This window comes from Scleropages formosus, chromosome 11 (genome assembly GCF_900964775.1).
Source record: "Scleropages formosus chromosome 11, fSclFor1.1, whole genome shotgun sequence".
Lineage (NCBI taxonomy): Eukaryota > Metazoa > Chordata > Actinopteri > Osteoglossiformes > Osteoglossidae > Scleropages > Scleropages formosus.
The window spans coordinates 10081166-10100336 of record NC_041816.1 but is presented as its reverse complement, the minus strand read 5'-3'; the positions used below and the strand labels follow the sequence as shown (position 1 = coordinate 10100336).

The 19171-nt window shown below is 41.8% G+C and overlaps 1 protein-coding gene across 3 annotated transcripts in view; it reads right to left on the bottom strand.

Moving 5' to 3' along the window:
- The window catches only part of nedd4a (NEDD4 E3 ubiquitin protein ligase a), a 29857-nt gene extending 12170 nt beyond the window's left edge, over nucleotides 1–17687 (bottom strand). For 2 of the 3 annotated variants that reach the window (XM_018739658.2, XM_018739659.2), the window contains exons 1-7: nucleotides 17413–17687; nucleotides 16312–16385; nucleotides 15434–15512; nucleotides 15263–15301; nucleotides 11298–11351; nucleotides 1048–1098; nucleotides 251–312 (exon numbers count right to left, since the gene is read on the bottom strand). In XM_018739658.2, coding sequence (XP_018595174.1) covers nucleotides 251–312; nucleotides 1048–1098; nucleotides 11298–11351; nucleotides 15263–15301; nucleotides 15434–15512; nucleotides 16312–16385; nucleotides 17413–17472 — 419 coding nt within the window. In that variant the 5' untranslated portion in view covers nucleotides 17473–17687. Of the gene's footprint in view, nucleotides 1–250; nucleotides 313–1047; nucleotides 1099–8211; nucleotides 9544–11297; nucleotides 11352–15262; nucleotides 15302–15433; nucleotides 15513–16311; nucleotides 16386–17412 lie in introns of those variants that run through there. The other variant, XM_029256270.1, reaches the window with a different exon arrangement.
- Between the last annotated feature and the right edge of the window lie 1484 nt (nucleotides 17688–19171).

Genomic DNA, 19171 nt, shown 5'->3' with positions numbered 1-19171 from the left:
GTAAATCTCTGAATTCTTACAGTGCACTTAAGCTGAAGCTATACTTAAGGTCATTATAGAATACAAATCTAGAGCAATTAACTTCAGTTTACAATCATAAATAGGATATATTGTCGTTCAAAACAAAGCACCATTATATTCTATAGGTTACTGAAAAGCTGAGGAAATGGTGCTCATTTTGTAAAAACAATTCTTGCTATCCCAAATGAGAAAGAAAAACACATTTATTATTAATGTATGTAAAGCAAACCTTCTTGGGTGAAGAAGAAAATCCTTAAATGTGTATGGCCTTTCAATGTTAGGATTTTCTGTCTGAAATAAAATCAAAACAAAAAGGATTTGAAACCATGATATATTAAAAGAACAAAATATGAATAATCATATACAGCAAATACACTGTATATCTAAACTTGCATGCACAATCACACACAGAGTTAGAAAGCCAAGTATGATTTTTTTTTTTTTTTATTATTAAAAAAAAGAAAATGCTGCAGATGAGTTTTATTTGATGGGGGGGGGGGGGGGGGGGAAAGAAAAAAAAAAAAAAAAAAAAAAAAAACAAAAGACAAAAACAAATCAAAAACAGATGGATCTTCCATTCCCACTACTGTGGATTCAACCACGAGACAACAGCGTCCACTCAAATGGGGACTGTTATTCCTGTGGGCTTGGGTGTGTTTACTCTGAAGGCACTCCAATGGTGAATTCCATCCATCACTGTGACAGGGCCATGAAGGAGTTTGGAAATAACACCAACAGATGGAATGAGGATGTTTGCACAAGTGAAACCAAATGAACTGGGCTATTCTACAGAAACAACCATCAGCAACAGTAAAATAATACTTGTGTGTATTTAACATAAAAATATACAGAGTTCTGTATTTTAAAAAGACACTAAATATATCTATGCCAATGATTAAGAAAGAATAAAGAGAAAGCTCTTAATAGAATCTGCTCATATTATATATTGTTTTAAAAAAAAAAAAAAAAAAAAGGCTTATTACAAAGAATAAGAGTTCTTTAAGCACCCTGTGAACAAAAACTCACCGGTATCTGGTGCAAGGGCACGTCCACTTGGCCAAGGAAGTCATCCCTTGTCTGAAAAAGATGAAGAAGGATTGGGAGGATGAGAGAGGAGAGTCCCAGATCGGAGAGGAGCAGGTTGTATTCTGCACATTCCCCGTTATCACCACAGCCACCCCCACCTGCCCACGCTCCATTCATGTTGTAGGACACCTTAAGAGACACAGTTCTACATGGTGAACAAACCATAGCAGCAGCTAGGTGGCAGACTCCGTCAGGACACTGACCTGGGACTCGTACAATACTGTACAACAGAGCGATAATAGCAAAGAGGTCACTGCTGCATAACTTTCAGCCCTCTGCAACGGTCCATCCAGTAAACACAGCCAATGCAGGTTTACTGGAGAGGTAAAGGAAACCATCACTGTGCTCTACCAGCTCGAAAATGGGACCTTTGTTCATTTCTGCTCATGTACAAAAATAAAAGCGCATATCGTAGAATGTACCCACGTAGCTAAACACTGAAATTAATTTAAGATCTTCCAATGATGCCAGTGGTAATATAAGCAGGTTGATGAAAGCTGTTCCAAAATAACTGTGCACTCAGTTAGCCAGCACTTTGGTTTCAAGCTCATCACACTCGAGACAGAGACTTTATGAAAAGTAGGGCAAGTCTGAGGGTTTTTTTTCTTGGACAAAACACATTTTTTAAACTGTTACCAGCTGGTACTGCACGGTTCACTGGTTAGCATTTGACCTCTAAAATATTTCACATGGTTTCTTTATTTTAAATCTGAATTAATACCTTACAAGTATTTCAGTTTGTGTAATTATTACACACACTATTACGCCATTAATTAAGGTTAATGACACCATGTTACCTTTTATCTGTTTCACCTGTTACCTGACACCTTTCATTCAGATGCAAATGCTGAAGGAAGCTGCTAACTGACGATAATGGTTCACATCTCCTAAACACAGTAATATTCCAGCTCTAAATTAAAGGTACAGTAGAAATGAATATGATTCATTAAGCACAGTTGTCAACACGCTACAGCAAATGGTGACCGAAGAGGTGTTACTTGAAAAAATAAAATCATTAACGTAAAATTTTCAGTTGACATTTTTATAGATTGCCTCGACATGCGAAAACATTATTTCTCGAGCCTTTTTGTACAATAAAGCAACACGCATCTCTGAGCACGTCCTCGAAAAAGAAAACGGGAGCACTAAACCTTGGCTAACTGCTCGAGTGAATAAGTACAGGGTGTGAAGAGACACATGCCGACAGAAACATGTGCTGGTTCTACCAAACAGGACTCGGCTTAGCTCCAGTATCTCCAACCAGCACTATGAAGCGGGATCACTTAAACAGGAATGCTATCAGGAAAAACAATCTGGAGAAAAATGAGGAGAATGGCTTGCAATCAACCGAAGAGACCAGGCATCAGCGGAGACAGCAGTGTGAAGGTAGGCTGGGCCGGGCCGAATCGAGGGGTTCAGGGACAGCAGTTTAGCGGCCAGCGGTCTGAACACAGCAATTTTCTGCAATGGAGGGCAGATGCCAACCCACCAGTGAGGAGGCCAGCAGAAGGAGCCTTGAAGAAATATTACTGTAATGTTGTGCACAAACTTCGTGGGCATATGACATGGTCCACTCTGGCTCGATCAAAACCACACCAACTGGGAACAAATATGTTATTACATACTATTAGTCTGCATTAGCGCCATTAGACTAACGATATGTAGCATCAAAAGAAGTATGGTCATATTCATACACTTTCTCCTTAAACTGAATGGCTTTAACAACAACAATAATAATAGATGCCTTTCTGTAAAGCAACTTGCAATGTCTAATGCACCCTAAGCCAGAATTATTTGTGCATTTATACTGTATCAATTCATGGTAAGTTCCTTCATCAAGACAATTGCAGCTGGAGTGGGCATTTAATGCCAGGTCTTTAGATTGCAAGGTGAGGCTCTAACCACTACACCACCTGTTGCACATTTAGATTTACAATCAGACCAGGAAACTTCATTGGAATCAAGCAGTCCTCAGTCTGTCAGGCCTAAATTAGAATGAAGATGGAGCTGGTAAAAACCAAAACCTGCAGGCAGCAATTCGGGGGGGGAATCGCAGCAACTGAGGGGAAAAAAGAAAAAAAGAGGAAAAAAGAAAAAGAAAAAAAACAAACAAAAGCCTTGTATATTTCAACCTCCACCGATACACCAGCACACGCAGGCATCTGCTCCTCATTTCCATCAGAGTGGGATTAACGTTCTTTGAGCGCCAGCAGAGAAATAAGGTCATGTGCCAGGTGCTGTGTACAAAGCAGCGGGTTGTGGGCAGCACAGCCCCGGGTTCAACCTGGGGATCCAAATGCCGTAGCACACTGCTCATTTCCATGGGTGTCTGCTAGCTGCTTTCCCATCATTGTCAACTCGTTTCCACCCATACCCAGCAGCCACTTTCCCATCAATTCTAACTCATTTCCATGGGTAACCACTAGCCACTTTTCCTGACTCATTTCACATGTGCATCAAGCAAATTAATCCACAAAGTGCATTTATGATAAATGCCTCATACTTTACTCTTTAACTGAGTTCTAAAAAGTCAATATACTTCAGAAATTTATACAGAGAATGTGAGGTTGGATGTAACAGCATTAACAGCTGTTTGGAGGTCTTAATAAGTATTAACATTGAACTTATTCAATTGATAAAAAGTCTTGGGCCCTGATCTTTAACTTACCACCTTTAAATCCAAGAAAAAAGTAAACAGAACTTCTAGTATCTTCCATAAAGAAAAAACCCAAAAAAGTCTAATTTTATAGTGTTCAGTTATGGATACTGTGCATCTCCACATAACTGGCAAAATTTGACTTAGCACTAATGTCTGAAACCAATAAATGATAAATCAGACAAACAGGATAATCAGACGAGACAGTGCTATAACAGATTAAGTAAACACGTTGATGCCTTTTGCTTCCATCTGCATTGCTTCCTTGCAAATGGGTTCAGGACGCTGAGCCCTTCTGTAGACACATCTGGAGTTTCTGAAGGAGACCTGAAAAGCCACAACTCCTTCATAAAGGGGGGGGGGGGAAGAGAAATAGAACAGCAATATAGGCCATGGCAAGGAGGAGGAGAAAGACAGGTCCCAGAGGTGTCCACAGCGAAGTTTCCAGAGGACACGTCTCGCCTGTGGCTCCAGGAGAGGCAGGCAGGGCCCGTTTCCAATCCACGCAACAAAAAGAAGACAGACAAAGCTGGCCTGGGATGCATTTCTATTTACAGCTAGCGCAGAGCAAAGCCTTTACGCTACCTTTTATATTATACAGTACAAAATACATCTCAAAAAGCACGGTCTTTATTTGACAGAAAATTATCATGTTATCTTGTGGCAATGCAAGTGCTTCTATCCACAGGAGCTCGAAATCGTTGCCATTTATAAAAGTGGTTGTTTTACTGGAACAATTCAGTTCTTTAAATGTTCACTCATGTAAAAACAAGTGGGAAACACAAATATAAATTAAGCAAGTAAAAATCAAAAAGTAGATCTAATAGCAAGGACCTGAACTAGTGTAACAATGCAACATCTTGGGACTTGAGCTAACAACCTACAGATTGCAAGGATGAGTCGTAAAGATGCTACTGGCTGGCAATATCAAAGTATCCTGAATTACTGGTAGGAATGAATATTTTCTAAACACAAATTATATTCCTTAAAAGAAACCTAGATTAAAACAGAGGTGACAAAGGAATTCCATTAAATAGAACCCAATTCAGCTAAGACTGCTGAAGTTAATGATTTATTACTAAGCGTGTAACATGGGGGGGGGGGGCCCCATTAGATTATTGCAGAAGATACATACATCTCAAACCAAGTGCACATGTACAAGGTGCAAGCAGGCAGTGCAGAGTAACCGACATCTCAAACAAGGTTACATAAGTGCGACCGTAATGAAGACGACTGCTCTGCACTATGGCTAATTGCTGCAGAAGGGCCCTCTTGACAAGCTGTTAAACATGGGGAGGGTGACACCCAATGCTTTACAAACACGGCCTGGCGGGTGGGTGTGCACAGCAGGGGTGCATGCTTTGGAGGGGAAACACTGGACCCCTGAACGCTCTGAGTGCCAGACTGTTTCAGACCAGCTCCTTCCATTTCAGGAACCTGGGCCACAGATGGTTAAAGTGACTGAGAGCTCCTCCAGTATCCCCACACTTAAATTTGTACCCAAGGCCTGTGTATTGCTGCGGTAGGCTAGACTACCCGGAGTCAGGAAAATTATTTTGGGGCTGTTTATTTATAGTCGAGAAGTGTGTGTGAGTGTGAATGCAGGGGTGTTCGTCTCCAACTCCTATAATTAACCTTAGTCAAATATTTTAACTGATTAAGAAAATAATACAAATGCAGATCCCATTTCTCAGCAACATACAGAAACACACCAGTGAATGCCACCTTGTTTCATTCTACAGCCTGGTTATCACATTTATTGCTCCACGGGCCTGTCTTTTTAAGTGTTCTTCTTGAACACCATTAACTAATTACTGTAATGTAACTGGACACGTCTAAATGTTTGTCCACATTCGGCTTGTTAAGTGCAAGGCTTGGCAGTATCACCACCACCGTCTCAGTTACACACCGTGCTCACACAGGCATCCGTGGCCCCCCTGCCAGTAAACACAGCCGCACTACTAAGGCCATCCTCTAGCAGCCATACAGGGAATGAATAAATAAGTTAAATAAGCTTAAATTAAGCCATCAGACGTATCATGCAATACACTTTATAATCTCCATATTTAAAAGGTACAAAAAGCCACAAACAAGCACACTGCAGTTCCTCCTGGTTGTCAAACAGAGCATTAGATGACACCAAAACGTTCCCCATGAGGTTCGGCAGGAACAGCATTTAAATCACAGGAGTCCTTTATTTAGTCCTGAAGCATTATATTAGAGAGCTTACCACTTATCTTAACGCTTCTAAACTGATTATTTCTGAGGAATCTGAAGATGACTTTACACAAAGGAAAAATCCAAAGACTGTCCTGTCTCTCGAAACTTTAATCAAAAGATAATCTACAGCCTCATCCCAGACTTAATATTTACAGAGCATTTTCCTGGTCTTACTTTAAAGTTCAACATCCCCATCTCTTCCCCCAACATTCTGAACACTTAAGATTGCCTTTGTAGCCAAATTAGGCTGTAAGATCAGAAAAGCTGTAGAATGTTGCCCATAATTAATTAAAATTAGAAGTTTTAAAGCTCTCTTGGCAGGTAGCTTAACATGGTAGATTGCTTTGGAGAAAAGCAAAACAAATAAATAATGTAAAAGTGTTCTTGACATGGAAGAGCCCTCAGGAAAGTCTCTGAAAACAGTGAGTAGAATGTGCAATGCAGATGTTAGCAGGTTCTTCAGAGCGCACAACACTGGTGCTTTTATATTGTTTCCCTTGGTCAGAGGATCGTGACAGCCATGCGGGACAAAGAAAGCAGCACCATATGGCTACTGGACATTAGCGTCTTAAAATACAGACTTTAATGCAGCTAAACTGAAATGCGCTGAAGACAATATAAATATAATGCAATTTCATGTCAATTTACCAAAATGCTTCCTTTTACAATTTATCTTACTTTTATATTTAAATAAATGTATTCAAGACATGTCCTGAACTAAGCAAAACTCAGTCAATAAAGCTTTGATACACCATTGATTCTGTTCACCTGATGATACATTCTAATAACAGGAATAATCTGAATTGTAGTGTGTTCATAATACTCTATTTTTGTATCATATCTTGAAGGAAATGATAAACCACTTTTTAAAGGAAAATAAATCATAATTTAAGATTAAATAATATATGCAATAAACAGATACCCGGACCATTACAAATAGAATCCCTTTAAACAAACAAAGCAACACTTTTAAACTGCTGCCACAGCTATATTTCATGTGGGGGAAAAAAAGCACTTTTCATCAAAAGCCAGCTAATTCAGCTCCTAGGGAGACAGCAGCTGTTGGACAGTACACATTGGGCCCAGTTTTTACACCATGAAATATAAGATACAGTTTCTTTTTTGGAAAGAAGCATAAAGAATAAATACCTAATGTAATGACGTGTGTGTGCAAAGGAGCAATTTGCAGGGTGCGCACACACTTTCCCATCAGGTAGGAATATTTTCAGAGTAAACAGCAGTTAGCTCACAGGTTAACACAAGCAAAGCAATAGAAAACCTGCTCCAATCATTTAAGCGCATTTTTCATTTTTTAAACAAGTTGCACCAAAGTTAATGTACGATAGCCCAAAAATAGATCTGCAACAAGTGTCATTAGGGAGGAAATTATGACAGAAAGCCAGAAGGAAGCAAAGGAAGGCTAATAAAACTTGCGATGCTGGAACTGAAAGGACAAAAAAAACCTCTGAGCGTCAAAGACGACTCGGCTGCCCCAGGACATGGGACATTACAACTTCACAGAAGCTCAGTTAGTGCCACACTAACAGAACTTAAACAGCAGGATAAAAACAGACTATTTCATGTTATGTCTCGAAATCATTAGTCTAGCATACTTTACTCTTGTACTTATTTCCTAGAAGAGAGTGGTTACTGCAATTCACTGCCACCATCTACAGCTCGTTTCAAACACAATACATGCAAAGAGCCCACAATACCAGCTGCACTTTTTTATTAAGTCTTAAAACATATGTGATTTGTGGTGAGCAGACCATGCTCATGCTAACTCAACAGCACGCCAGCGATATTACTGCGGAGCCACAACCGAAAGCCACAATTATTTCTGTGAAGCTGTCTGCTGCATGGTGCGTTCCTGCACCATTCTGCTCATTCGGCTTCTTTCCCCTCTCTGGAAAAAGAATTTCGAACACACACCGAATTCAAGCCTTGGCCGTGGAGCTGCTCTAATAATCCTTTGACGCAGCACTTGACTGCTTGTCCATTCAGAGCAACCTGTTTGACGTTATGCACCTCTCAAGTAGGCCTACGTCAGTCGGAAAGGTGAAAGAATAGGGGAAAAAGTCATGGGCGGCCAGCTACACCCACGAACATCTGCACGCATTTCATGAGCAAAAAAACAAACACACACTATAATATTTTCATTCAGCACCTGTAGAAGGACCTGCAGAAGTATTTTCCCATCCCTACGCACAAGTGGAGACGATGCTTACCCCCACACTTTGCTGTCGGCTGCTTTGGCAACGATCTGCTACGCAGTTGGAATGAATTTCTTTCAAGGAGCTGCAGTCCCCTCCGGCCACTCTGTGGGACACGTGGATGTGCACGAGAGGTGGTTCGCTTCTGGAGCCTGACAGTCCAGGGTGTGTAACGCGGCAGGAGACGTATGGACGTGCTGCTTCTAGAGAAAAGCTCCTCTGCAAGGGCCGATGGCAGCAGTCATGAGCATTAGCAGAGCAGACGGTGCTCACTGAGGTGCTGCGGAGCAGCTTGGGCTGTGCCACCACTTGGCCACAGGGACAGCTGGAGGTTTGTGCTGCCCCTTTCTTAGGCGGCAGCTGGGTGAAGCGAAACAAGATGCCAGAACGCTTGGCCGGGCCCTCACCATCGGCAACCTTGCCCTTGTCTGCGTCCAGGTCAGGCAGGGTGGCCACAGGGGTCACAGGCCTGGCATCCTTTGGCTCCAGCAGAGGGCGACTGGTCCTGGACAGCCGCAACCCGCTGACGGCTGTAGCCACCGGGGCCTTGGAAGCAGTAGGCCTGCCTTCGACCGCAGGCTCTTCACCAGAGAGGAGGAGCTGATGAGAGGTCAGGTAAGATCCGACGGGTGATGCTGGGGGTGTGATACATGGGCTGCGAGGAAAAATCACCAGAGAAGAGCAGCGCCTCAGGGGCGTCTTCGCCCAAACTTGGGTGCCCTCTGGCCTTGGCACGCACGCCGAGGGGCAAACCTCAAAAATGTTGCCACTGCTGCAGTAGCCTGCATCGCTGGTCGTACTGCTGCTGCTGGAACTCTCATCTGGGCTTGGAGCGAGCTCCTCACCACCACCCTGGCCAGAGTCCTCAGTACAGGGGGCTCTCACACAGCCATGCATATCCCCATTTAGCTTGGGGGGCTGCAGGGAGATCTGCAAGGTGCTCCTCTTGCTGCCATGGCCACCTACCCTGGGTATGAACAAGGACGAGTGGCGTGATGGAGACAAAGCCAGCTGCCCTGGAGTCACCTTCATCTGGATGTAGGCGTCCTCCCCCCCACGGGCGCAGGTCTCTGACAAGGGGTCCGTGTTGCTCCGCCGTGCAGCAAAGTGCAAACGGAGCCTGCGTGCCATCGCATTAACTTGCCAACCCCAAGGACCAGCCAGAAGGCATGGCGTGACACGATCGAAGGAAAAGACACAACGCAACTGTTCCAGTTCCCAATGTGCAATTATGGTCATTAGCAGTTGAGCAGAGCCGAAACAGCTCGAGAAACAAGCGGCATTCCTTGCACGGCGGCGCCCGAATACGCTCCTAAGCACGAGCCCCAGCAAAACGACCCGCTCCCAGCAGCCGCGGGACTCCTAATGCTCTGTGTCTTTAAAGGGCCAGAAGGCGCTGGGTCGCAGACGGCCGAGTCGTGGCAAAGTGAAGGAGTTAGAGCCCAGCTGGTGCTCTGAGCCTCAGCCAAACCTCACGTTGATTATACTTTTCCAATTTGTGTGCGCCAATCCAGTGCTCCCCACTAACACTGGTGGAAAAAAAAATATGCATACAAACAAAAAGAAAGTAAGAAGAAGAAAAAAAATGCTTGCAATTCCCAGTGGAGTGCGGCGGTAGCCCTGATCTCCGCTCCAGGCCGGTAAATTCTCCAACGGTCCTCCAAGCAGCAGCAAGCGTGTCTAAAGTTTCCCCTCTGCCGTACCACCGCTAATATTTTTACCCACTGGTATAGAATTACAGGAAATCAGGAGGAATGGGGTCTGGCATAATTCGGCATCAAACCGAGGATTTAATTTCCACATAGCATCCATACTCGGAAAACCGCTAGACTCATAGAAATATGCCGGAAGCTACTGGTAGTTATCGCAAAAGGAGCCTGCGCCCAGAAAATAAATGCCCTACTTCCTGAAAAAGAGACTCTGATGGACAGATAAAGTGACAAGAGCATTCAGTAAAAAGATCTTTGATTGCCAACCTTTAATTGATTCAGTAGGAGGGTGACTCGCCAGACAGAAATGAAACTGAAGCGGATGCCAAAGACACCCAATCAGTCAAAATAATACCGCACTTTCTTTGGGGCGAAATTCCTTAGGACATCTTTCTTCTGAACTGGTCAGCAGAGGAGGCGAAAGAGCACTTGTGATTTGAGACCTGTGTGTGGCCGGTCCTGGCTGGACGCCCATCTCTCCCTGCTACTCACATTCTGTTCCACCAGTTAGGAACACAACACACAGCTCTGACATTTCAGGGGATACAGGCTCCATACCAAACCTTCCCTATGATATTCACCAAAAATGGCACAGCAGCACTATGGGTGATCACTGCCAAGTGCAACACTTCAGAAACAACAGTACAAGAAAGCTACCAAGCGGCAAGAAAAAGATGTTTTTAAGGAGCACCGAGACTACTGGGGTGTTTGGTACCGTACATACTTGTGTTCACGAATCACTGAAAAGCTGCACAAAGATTTATTCAGGCGTTACTGTGGCTTAGTGAGACACTCAATATCATGTAACACAGACTAAAAACACTGTTTGGTCATACTTAGTCACGCTTTATGTGTTGACAGCCAGTTAGCGTTCAACTGTTATGATGCCCTTGGGCATATTCCACTTCCCCTACCTGGCCTTTCATGCTTTTATACAGCAGTAAAACATACACTGGCCTATTCATGGCACCTAAAAGTCTCAGGTACTTTTTCCTAGGCACAGTTCCAGTTCAAACAACGTAGATATAACATATTTCAGTGCCTTATTCCTCGTTAATTTCTGTAAAACTAGCATGCATTAATGTTTATTCTTAGAAATATTCAGAGTCATGTTTAGAGGCAGTCGAAGAAATTCTTACTTGGTTAAGCAACAAATTAAATTAAAGAAAAAAATCTATGTGGAAAGAACATCCTAAGAAAACACTTTAAATCAAACTTATATACGTTTATAAGTTAAACCAAAGTCCACCTGTTCACACTCAGTTTCAGTCCAGATGGTTGGTTATCCTGTAAACTGCATTGAACGCTAGTTGGACGCAAACTCGTGATCATGAGATGGGCCTTTGCATGTGGATGAAACTTCAGACAGGGGGTCACACTGGAGAAACTTACCAAGCGGTTTTCGTCAAACACTTCCAGCAGCAGCCGATGCTTCCGTGGGTGTACCTGGAAAGAGAGCAAACGGGCCACAGTGAATAAACCTTACCTTTTCCACAGCTGCTTGCCATATAATACATGGCTAAAAAAAGTACTTGGTCACACCAAGTAAATGTGCAACAGGTTTGTGAGCTTCAAATGGGACTCTCTGAAAATAAAACTCACTCATTCATGCATTGTCAGTTACTGCTGTTTAAATGACACTTTTGAAATATCTAAGATCTTTATCAGTGAGGTACACACACACACACACACACACACACACACACACACACACACACACACACACGAGTTTAGTATTAATAGTGGGAAAAACAGCCTCTCCAAAAAAAGTGACAGTGATTGCATAGCAAGTCACGGCTTGTTTTTAGAGCATGAGGGTTCATGATTTGAAGAGCCACCAATTCCTGAATTTCCTGAGTAGTTTTTATTTAACCGAAAGCCATGTCAACTTGGACCAAGGCTAGTTCACATCCTCCTGCTTCTGATTTCATTCTGGAGCAGGTCAAGAACTTTAGCTGACAGTGAAGCAGAGGCATCTGACCAAGTTGATGCACGGAAATTAAAATATCTGTCAGTGAGGACACCAGAATGGCTGGCCTGAGGTAGAACTCCAGCGTTCTGCAAGCCAGCACCCTCCCTCCTGATTTCCACAAAATCATTTCTACTGCCAAACTGACCTAGGGAAATAGCAGCTGTTATATAAATACAATCAGATTTTCATCATTTGATGTGCATAGTCTTTTTTTTTTCCAGTGTGGATAAAAATATCCAAATGAGAAAATTAACAGATGCTGGTCTCAAAATAAAATGAGACAGGTCCTCCCCAATAGCACATAGGTAAGCTTCCATGTCACATCAGTAATGTATGGAAATGAGACCTGGGGGAGCTCAGCTGGCTCGTGTTCACTTGGGGGGGGTTCAGACAGCTGTGGATTGTTCTACATTGCTGCTCACGATGAGACCTGCGTTAAGCAAGGCATCTAGAGAGCTGCAAAGGTAACGGGGAGAATGGAGCCCTTCTCCAAAGGTATTGTGCTGCTCAATAAAGCCTGCAACCTATCAAGTGAGAAGAACAAAGTACCTCAGAGGGTCTAAATTGGAGGAGGCATCTGCCAGCCACTTCTGAGTGGGTGCTGATCTTGAGTAGAGCCACTTAAAATGGGGTAAATAATTATTTGTATTACCACCTGCAGGGTTAAGGGTTAAGGTGAAGGGCAATGCCAGCCATGTGTCAAGCATGAATAGTATAGACCAAGGAAACTAGCCCGTGACAGTAAAAACTAGCTCTGGAAATGCAGAATGTTACCCTTCTGACAAGCAAGGAGCCTGAGTTGGTGTTGGAGATGGAAAAGAAGTAGCTAGACATGGCTGGTCTCACCTCTACACAAGGAGGCCCATAGCACCTAGGGCCATAAGCCAATGACTTGCTTTGTGGTCATGTCATCCAACTTGAGACCTTTTGTTCTAGTCACTCAGCAAGCAATGAAGCACGGTGCAGAGCCGTCAGCTGATCACCACTTAGTGGCGACTTGAAATCGATGTGTGGGATACCAACTGGACAGTCCTGGGAGCTATCTTTGATATGGTTGCAGCATTGGTAAAAACAGTTTTTCCAGAGAGTTAAGGATGTTTTTTTAATTGAACTGTCAAGAGTGTTAAAAGAATAGCTTTTTGCCAAATAAATCATAATAAAACTGCAGATACTGCATAAATCACAACAACTAACAGGACCAGGTAGGAAGAGCACAAGAACCACCCCCACTTAAAGGCTGACGGCAGCATCACTTCATTCTCAACATCTGGGAGAAAAACAAACACTGATATAGATCTTCTGTAAGTTTTTTTTAAGCTAGCCAAAAATTAACCAATGTGTAACAGAAAATTCAATGAATCAGAACATACAGGAAACAAAACCTGTGCCATGTATGTCCAGCAACGCTCTTCTAAGATCTATATTACTGGAAATAAATCCAGAGATAATTCCTTGCAGATCCTATTTAATGCAAGCCGTTAGATGCTTTGAAAATGAACGGGCCTCACGCTGTGCATCTTCCAAAAGTAAAGGTGTCTCCTAGACATGGAAGAACAACTGTTTTTGTTACACTAAGAAGAAAATAGGGATAATATTGATTTTTATCCAATACAGATAAATCTAGCTCTGTTAAGCACTTAATATAAATGATCACCTCAAGAAAAAAAAAAAAAAAAAAATCACTCAAGATGGCCTATTCAACTAAGACTTGTCAGTTAAAATCAGAAACAGACAAAGGCTGATCTGTGGGTGGGGAAAAAAATGAAACTTGAGCACAACACTAAACACACACTTCTATAGGATATCTTGAAGGTAAGAAAAAGGTTTTTTTAATAAAAACTGAAAAGGCAAGGAAAAGAACAATAACAGCATAACCTGCAGCTGCATTGGTTAACCTCTGCTACCCCACTATGCAAGGGAGACATTTCTGCTTTTCACTATGTTGGTGTAAGTGCAGTACATATGTGTGAAAGACCAAGTGTCAAGGAAGAGATCCCGACTCAGTTAATTAACAGAGAGAAAGCAGAACTGTTGCACTGTTATATTTTGTGTGTGTGTAAGTGCCAGTCACTTGAATCCGATTCATGTGATCTTCTAGACAATAAAGCAACAAAAGTAGTTTGCCAGTGCCTTCTTCCATGCATGCCTGCAGCATGCAAACATGGGGAGAAACATGCAAATTCGAACCCATGCCCACTGAGCAGCCCAGCAGCTGTGAGGCACCAGATTTACCTGCTGTGCCACAGTACACAAAACATTAACCAGTGGAATACATGTATTTTTTGTACTTTGGAATTCTAAATTCATATGTGAAAGAGTGGATTTTTTTAAATAAATGAAAACGATTCAAGAAAATATGAAGTATAAAAGGATTGTGTTAGGGCACCAACATTTTTTTTTCCTTTTTGTTTTCCCTTAAAAAGTTTAGCAGAGAAGACAAGCCCACTGAGTTTTTTTTCCAGCTTCAAGCTCTTGATGAAAGAGGGGGAAAAAAGAATCCAGCTGCATGTCATTATCAACTGACCACAGGATGCAAAACATGGGGACTGGAACAGCTGATGCCCTAGTTACCCATCCTGCACTGGCACTGGAATGGAGGAAAGAGAGCCAGCCAAGCCCTGCAAATTCACTTTTACACAACACAAGGGGCTAAATAAAACTCAGCCTTTTAAGTGAACATGTTCCATTTACTGCACTTGTTCCCAAGTTCTCATTGAACATCTTTGATTTTTTTTTTTTTTTTTTTTTAAAAAGACAAATAGAACACACTGTTTGGACTCAGATCTTAACTTTGCATAGCTAGAAAGCATGATGCATCCAGAGTAAAGTGTGAACATTCTTGAATGTTTCCATGCATCATGTGAGAGCAGCCTGATGTGGTGTGTGACCCAAACAGCCAAATTTGAAGCAATGAAGCTTTATTCCACTTTTTACAGAGTAAATTATTAAGCCAATCTTGCCTTATGACAACATTTACACATATATTGCTTCATGCCACTTCTCTACCAAAGCACTATTCATACAATCACGAGATCAGCATAGATAAGATCCAAAAAACACAAATATCATAACCAGCATAATTATGGTCTCAAAATGACAGAACAATCGAAAAAATATCCTGAGAACTTACCTTGTTCTCGCTTCCACTTTCACACAGAGCTACAAAAACAAGGAAGTCTCCAAATAAAGATTTAAAAATTTCATTTTAAACCACATGGAAACCACTTCCATATGCAGGAAAAGTCCAGATAACTGGTTCCTGCTGACACACAGTTCCTTGTGTATCACTGCAAAGAAAACAACTGTGGCACAGCAGCCTCCACCCTGAAACTCATAAACATGTGAAGATCTCTGCTGAACAAGCATGGCGGGGATATTTACTTACTCGGAAGAAGAATTCTTCATTCCACTTTGGATCAAGTGTCTTCAGACCCACAATTAATGGGAGAAGAATAAGAAAGGGCAAATGATTACATTATTACATTTAAAAATTAACTATAGTGGCAAAAGCATGAACAGACACAGGTTCACCATCACAAACAGTACCTCCACTCACCTTCTTAATGGTTTTAGTTTGAACACTGGTAAGTTCTCCACTCACAGGATCATACAGGGACACTCTGGTGTAAGGATCACTGTTAATGATAAGAAGTACATCAGAGCACAACTCCACTTTTTCCATATTTCTATATAGCATTAGAGCTGGCTGTAATAAAATACTGCCTTCTGATCTTAACTTCCAAGGTTAATTTAGAGAACCTTTACTTGTCATAATAACAAAAGAGTGTGTCAATAAGTCTAAAAACATTTATACAATATGATTCTGATCTATCTTAGTGAGCTGGCTTAGAATATGTGGTTAACTCAGAGTTGTGCCCAAGCGCTTTACACAAAGTACATAAAGAAAGAGGAACACAGCGACCTCTATAGGCAGAAAAAGTAACATGATGGTTGTCTCCAATGTGTCTGAAAGACCTTTGAGATATTTCAGAAATCTATCATTATCACCACTATTCCTCTTGACAAAGTGCAGTGCCTCTGAAACTCCCAGATGGCTATGATGACAATCATTCAATGATCTGGCAGGGTCTGTGCAGAGAAGCAAAACATTTCTACCAGACAATTGAATCTGCTGGAAAGACAACCTATTATTAAATCTAATCTCATCAAACTGTACTTTGGCAACAATACATTAGGGAATGCAACCGTGGCTGTGTTAGACTTGAAGGAGCCTGTTTCACATGTTTCTGTCATAACTACAGCACAGATCGATCCAGGAAATTCCCATGGACTTCCTGGTTCAGTGCAATTCAGCTCATACCTTGGATACAACATGACGGCATAACAAAATCCTGCCAAAAATTTTCCACGGAGTACAAGTGAACAAAACAAATAGTTAAACACTGTCATCAATGCATCAGAAGTGTTACTCACCTGGCACCCAAGATATCTTTCTTAGCCAGTCCAATTCCAGCAATGACTTTCACCCGTAGAATTCTGGTCTCTTCCTGTAAAATTAACACATACTGTACCATAAAAACCATACAGCTCAGTGCATACCATGTTGCTGTACTTCAACCTCAAACTGAAAATGCTAACATTTAACCTAGCTTAGCACAAAAAGACAGTTAGAAACGTGCCCAAGTGAAATATGCAGCATTTACCGCTACTTTTCTCTCCAGGGGAGTTATTGATTTTATAGATGAGACAAAATCACAATGAGCTCACTGAAGGCAAGATGTGTCTTCACGAAACCCCACCCTAGTAAACTCATTACCCACTTTACACACAGTAGAGGCCGCGTGGTGCCAGTCGATGACAGATGGGCAATCCACCAGCGTGTCACAGGTTCGACGGAGATAAGAGAACTACGCCTCCTGGGACAATGTGACAGCTACACTGCACTGCAGTGGAACTATGACTGCTTATGCAGCCAAACAGAAGGCGAAAGGGCACATAGGTCATAGCTGTATTCCAGACACAACACTTGCAAGTGAAATAACCTGAAACAACAGTTTGAGTTTCAGCTCACTCAAGTAGTCTGTGTGTAGATGCAGTCTGGCTTCTGGCACAACTTTGAAGCCGAACTTCTGGAGCACTGGGCTTATCCTCAGCGCAGCGCGGCTCAGCTCAGCTCGTCTCATCGGTTCAGTAGGTGTTGACCTACGATGTGCACTCACCTTAGGCTTACTCCGGCGTTTGTCCACTCATCATTGAGTACTACTCACAGAGTGTTTTAACTGAGCTACCACTACCAGCCCCGTGTGACACAAGTGAGGTATCTCTGCCATCAGACACACGCCAATCCTGCTGACAGCTGACACGCCAGCACGTGCACACCTCCTCCTTTGCCACACAAAACACCAGTCGTCGGCGCAGCAACGACGTTCACGTACGTGCTGTAACACACCGCGCCGTCACACTCGTCACTGGACTGGGTACTGCAGTTACAGCATACAGAAACTGACGTCCATAGAAAGAGGAGAGTAGCAGTAGGGGAAGCGCGATATAAATGTATAGCAGAGTTAGCATTACCAAGTCATTGGCGAGTCCTCGGATCTCGGCTCCTGAAACCGTCACCGTGCTCATCATCATTCCTGATCCTTACGGTGCGACGACATAGATGTATCACAGAAAAGTATGGCTGAATGAGCAGCACCTACTCCTTTCTTTCACTCTCCGGCATCCAGATGTTAGTAAACACTCCGACACTTTGGCCAAAGCGCTACTCCGAAAACACTGGGCGACCGCGACCGTAAGCAGCCCGTCAAATGTACTGTAATTACGTCAATTCGCAACACCCCTGGAGTCCTCGCGCTTCCGCATCCGCCCTCCGCTCGTACACACTGTCCGAGCCAATCGCGGCGGACGAGCGAGAGGGCGCGATGACGTCATCGCGCTGCGTTCTGTCTCGTGGTCACACGGAAGTGAAAGTTATATATCCCTCAGAACTGCCTTCCCGGGGTCGTCAGAGAACAAGTTTGAACGCTTCTGAAGTGTTTCATGATGACAAATGAATTCAGACAATTAGGTAGTGTTTTTTTCTTCTTCAAATAATTCTTTATTTTATACATTTTTTTTTTATATTTATATTTTATTTTATACAGTAAATTGTTGAATACATGATCAGGAACCTCACAACCTTGACAGTGAATGAATCTTTTTCACACTTTCATGATTTATATGATTTATAATTTGAAGTGACTGTGAATAGAATTTTTTTAAAGATTTAACAAATTAACTGGATTAACATTTGCTCCTTGTAATATTAAAAACGTATACATCGACAGAGAAATGAAATTGAAAGTGATGGGTAAATTCCCTGTGCATTGTGGTATAATAATAATAATAACGATTATTATAATTACATTTATTTTTCTCTGTATTGTCATTCTTGTTTTTGTGTTTTTGAGCAGAAAATATTATGTTGGGATGTAATTACTCTGAATGCAGCATATTTTTGATATTTATGGTTTTTCCATTTCCAAAAAGCTTTTTAAAGTCTGCCCTTCCCCATTCTTAATAAGTCTATAAGATTGTGATTTTTTTTTTTGCAGCAAGACAGCCAAAGGTTTTTGTCTTCAACTGAATATTCCCAGTTAAGTAAAAAGCAGAATTTGTTCCTTTTCTTGTCTGTCTTCACTGACAAGGTGTAACTAACTGTGTAAAAATGACCAAAAAGAATGAGTTACAGATAACCGAATGAAAATCAGAACTAGATCATAGGGAATCTGGCATGGTACAATAAACAATAAGAAAAAAAAATGATTTCAGGTTGATTATCAGTTAGTTGCAGATTTAAAGAGTTTTAACAAATCAAATAAAATGTTTTAAAATATTTAAATTAATATTAAATAATGAAATATTTAAATTAAATATTCTCTGAAGTTCAAATAAATACTTCAAAGACTTTGGGGCCTAATTTAAGCCTTAAGGTTTCCTTGATTTTTTTTTTTTTTAATTCTGAGAGCAAGTGAGATTGTCTTATTAAGTTGGTTCATAATGTCTGTTTTACATTTGGCTCATTTTTAATATGGCTATTCTCAACATGAAGCTTTATTTTCATTCATTACTATTTATTCATGTATGCCTTCCTCCAAAGTGACTTACAATGTGAGGTTTATATGCTAAGCTTATTGCATTTTACCCATTTAAACAGCTGGGTATTTTTTATTGGAGCAATTCAGGGTAAGTAGTTGGATTCTAGTCTGGGAAGTTATAAGGGTCACTCAGCTGCAAGGTATTGACTGCACTAACCCCTGTCCATTGTGTTTGTCATTAAACAGAACATATC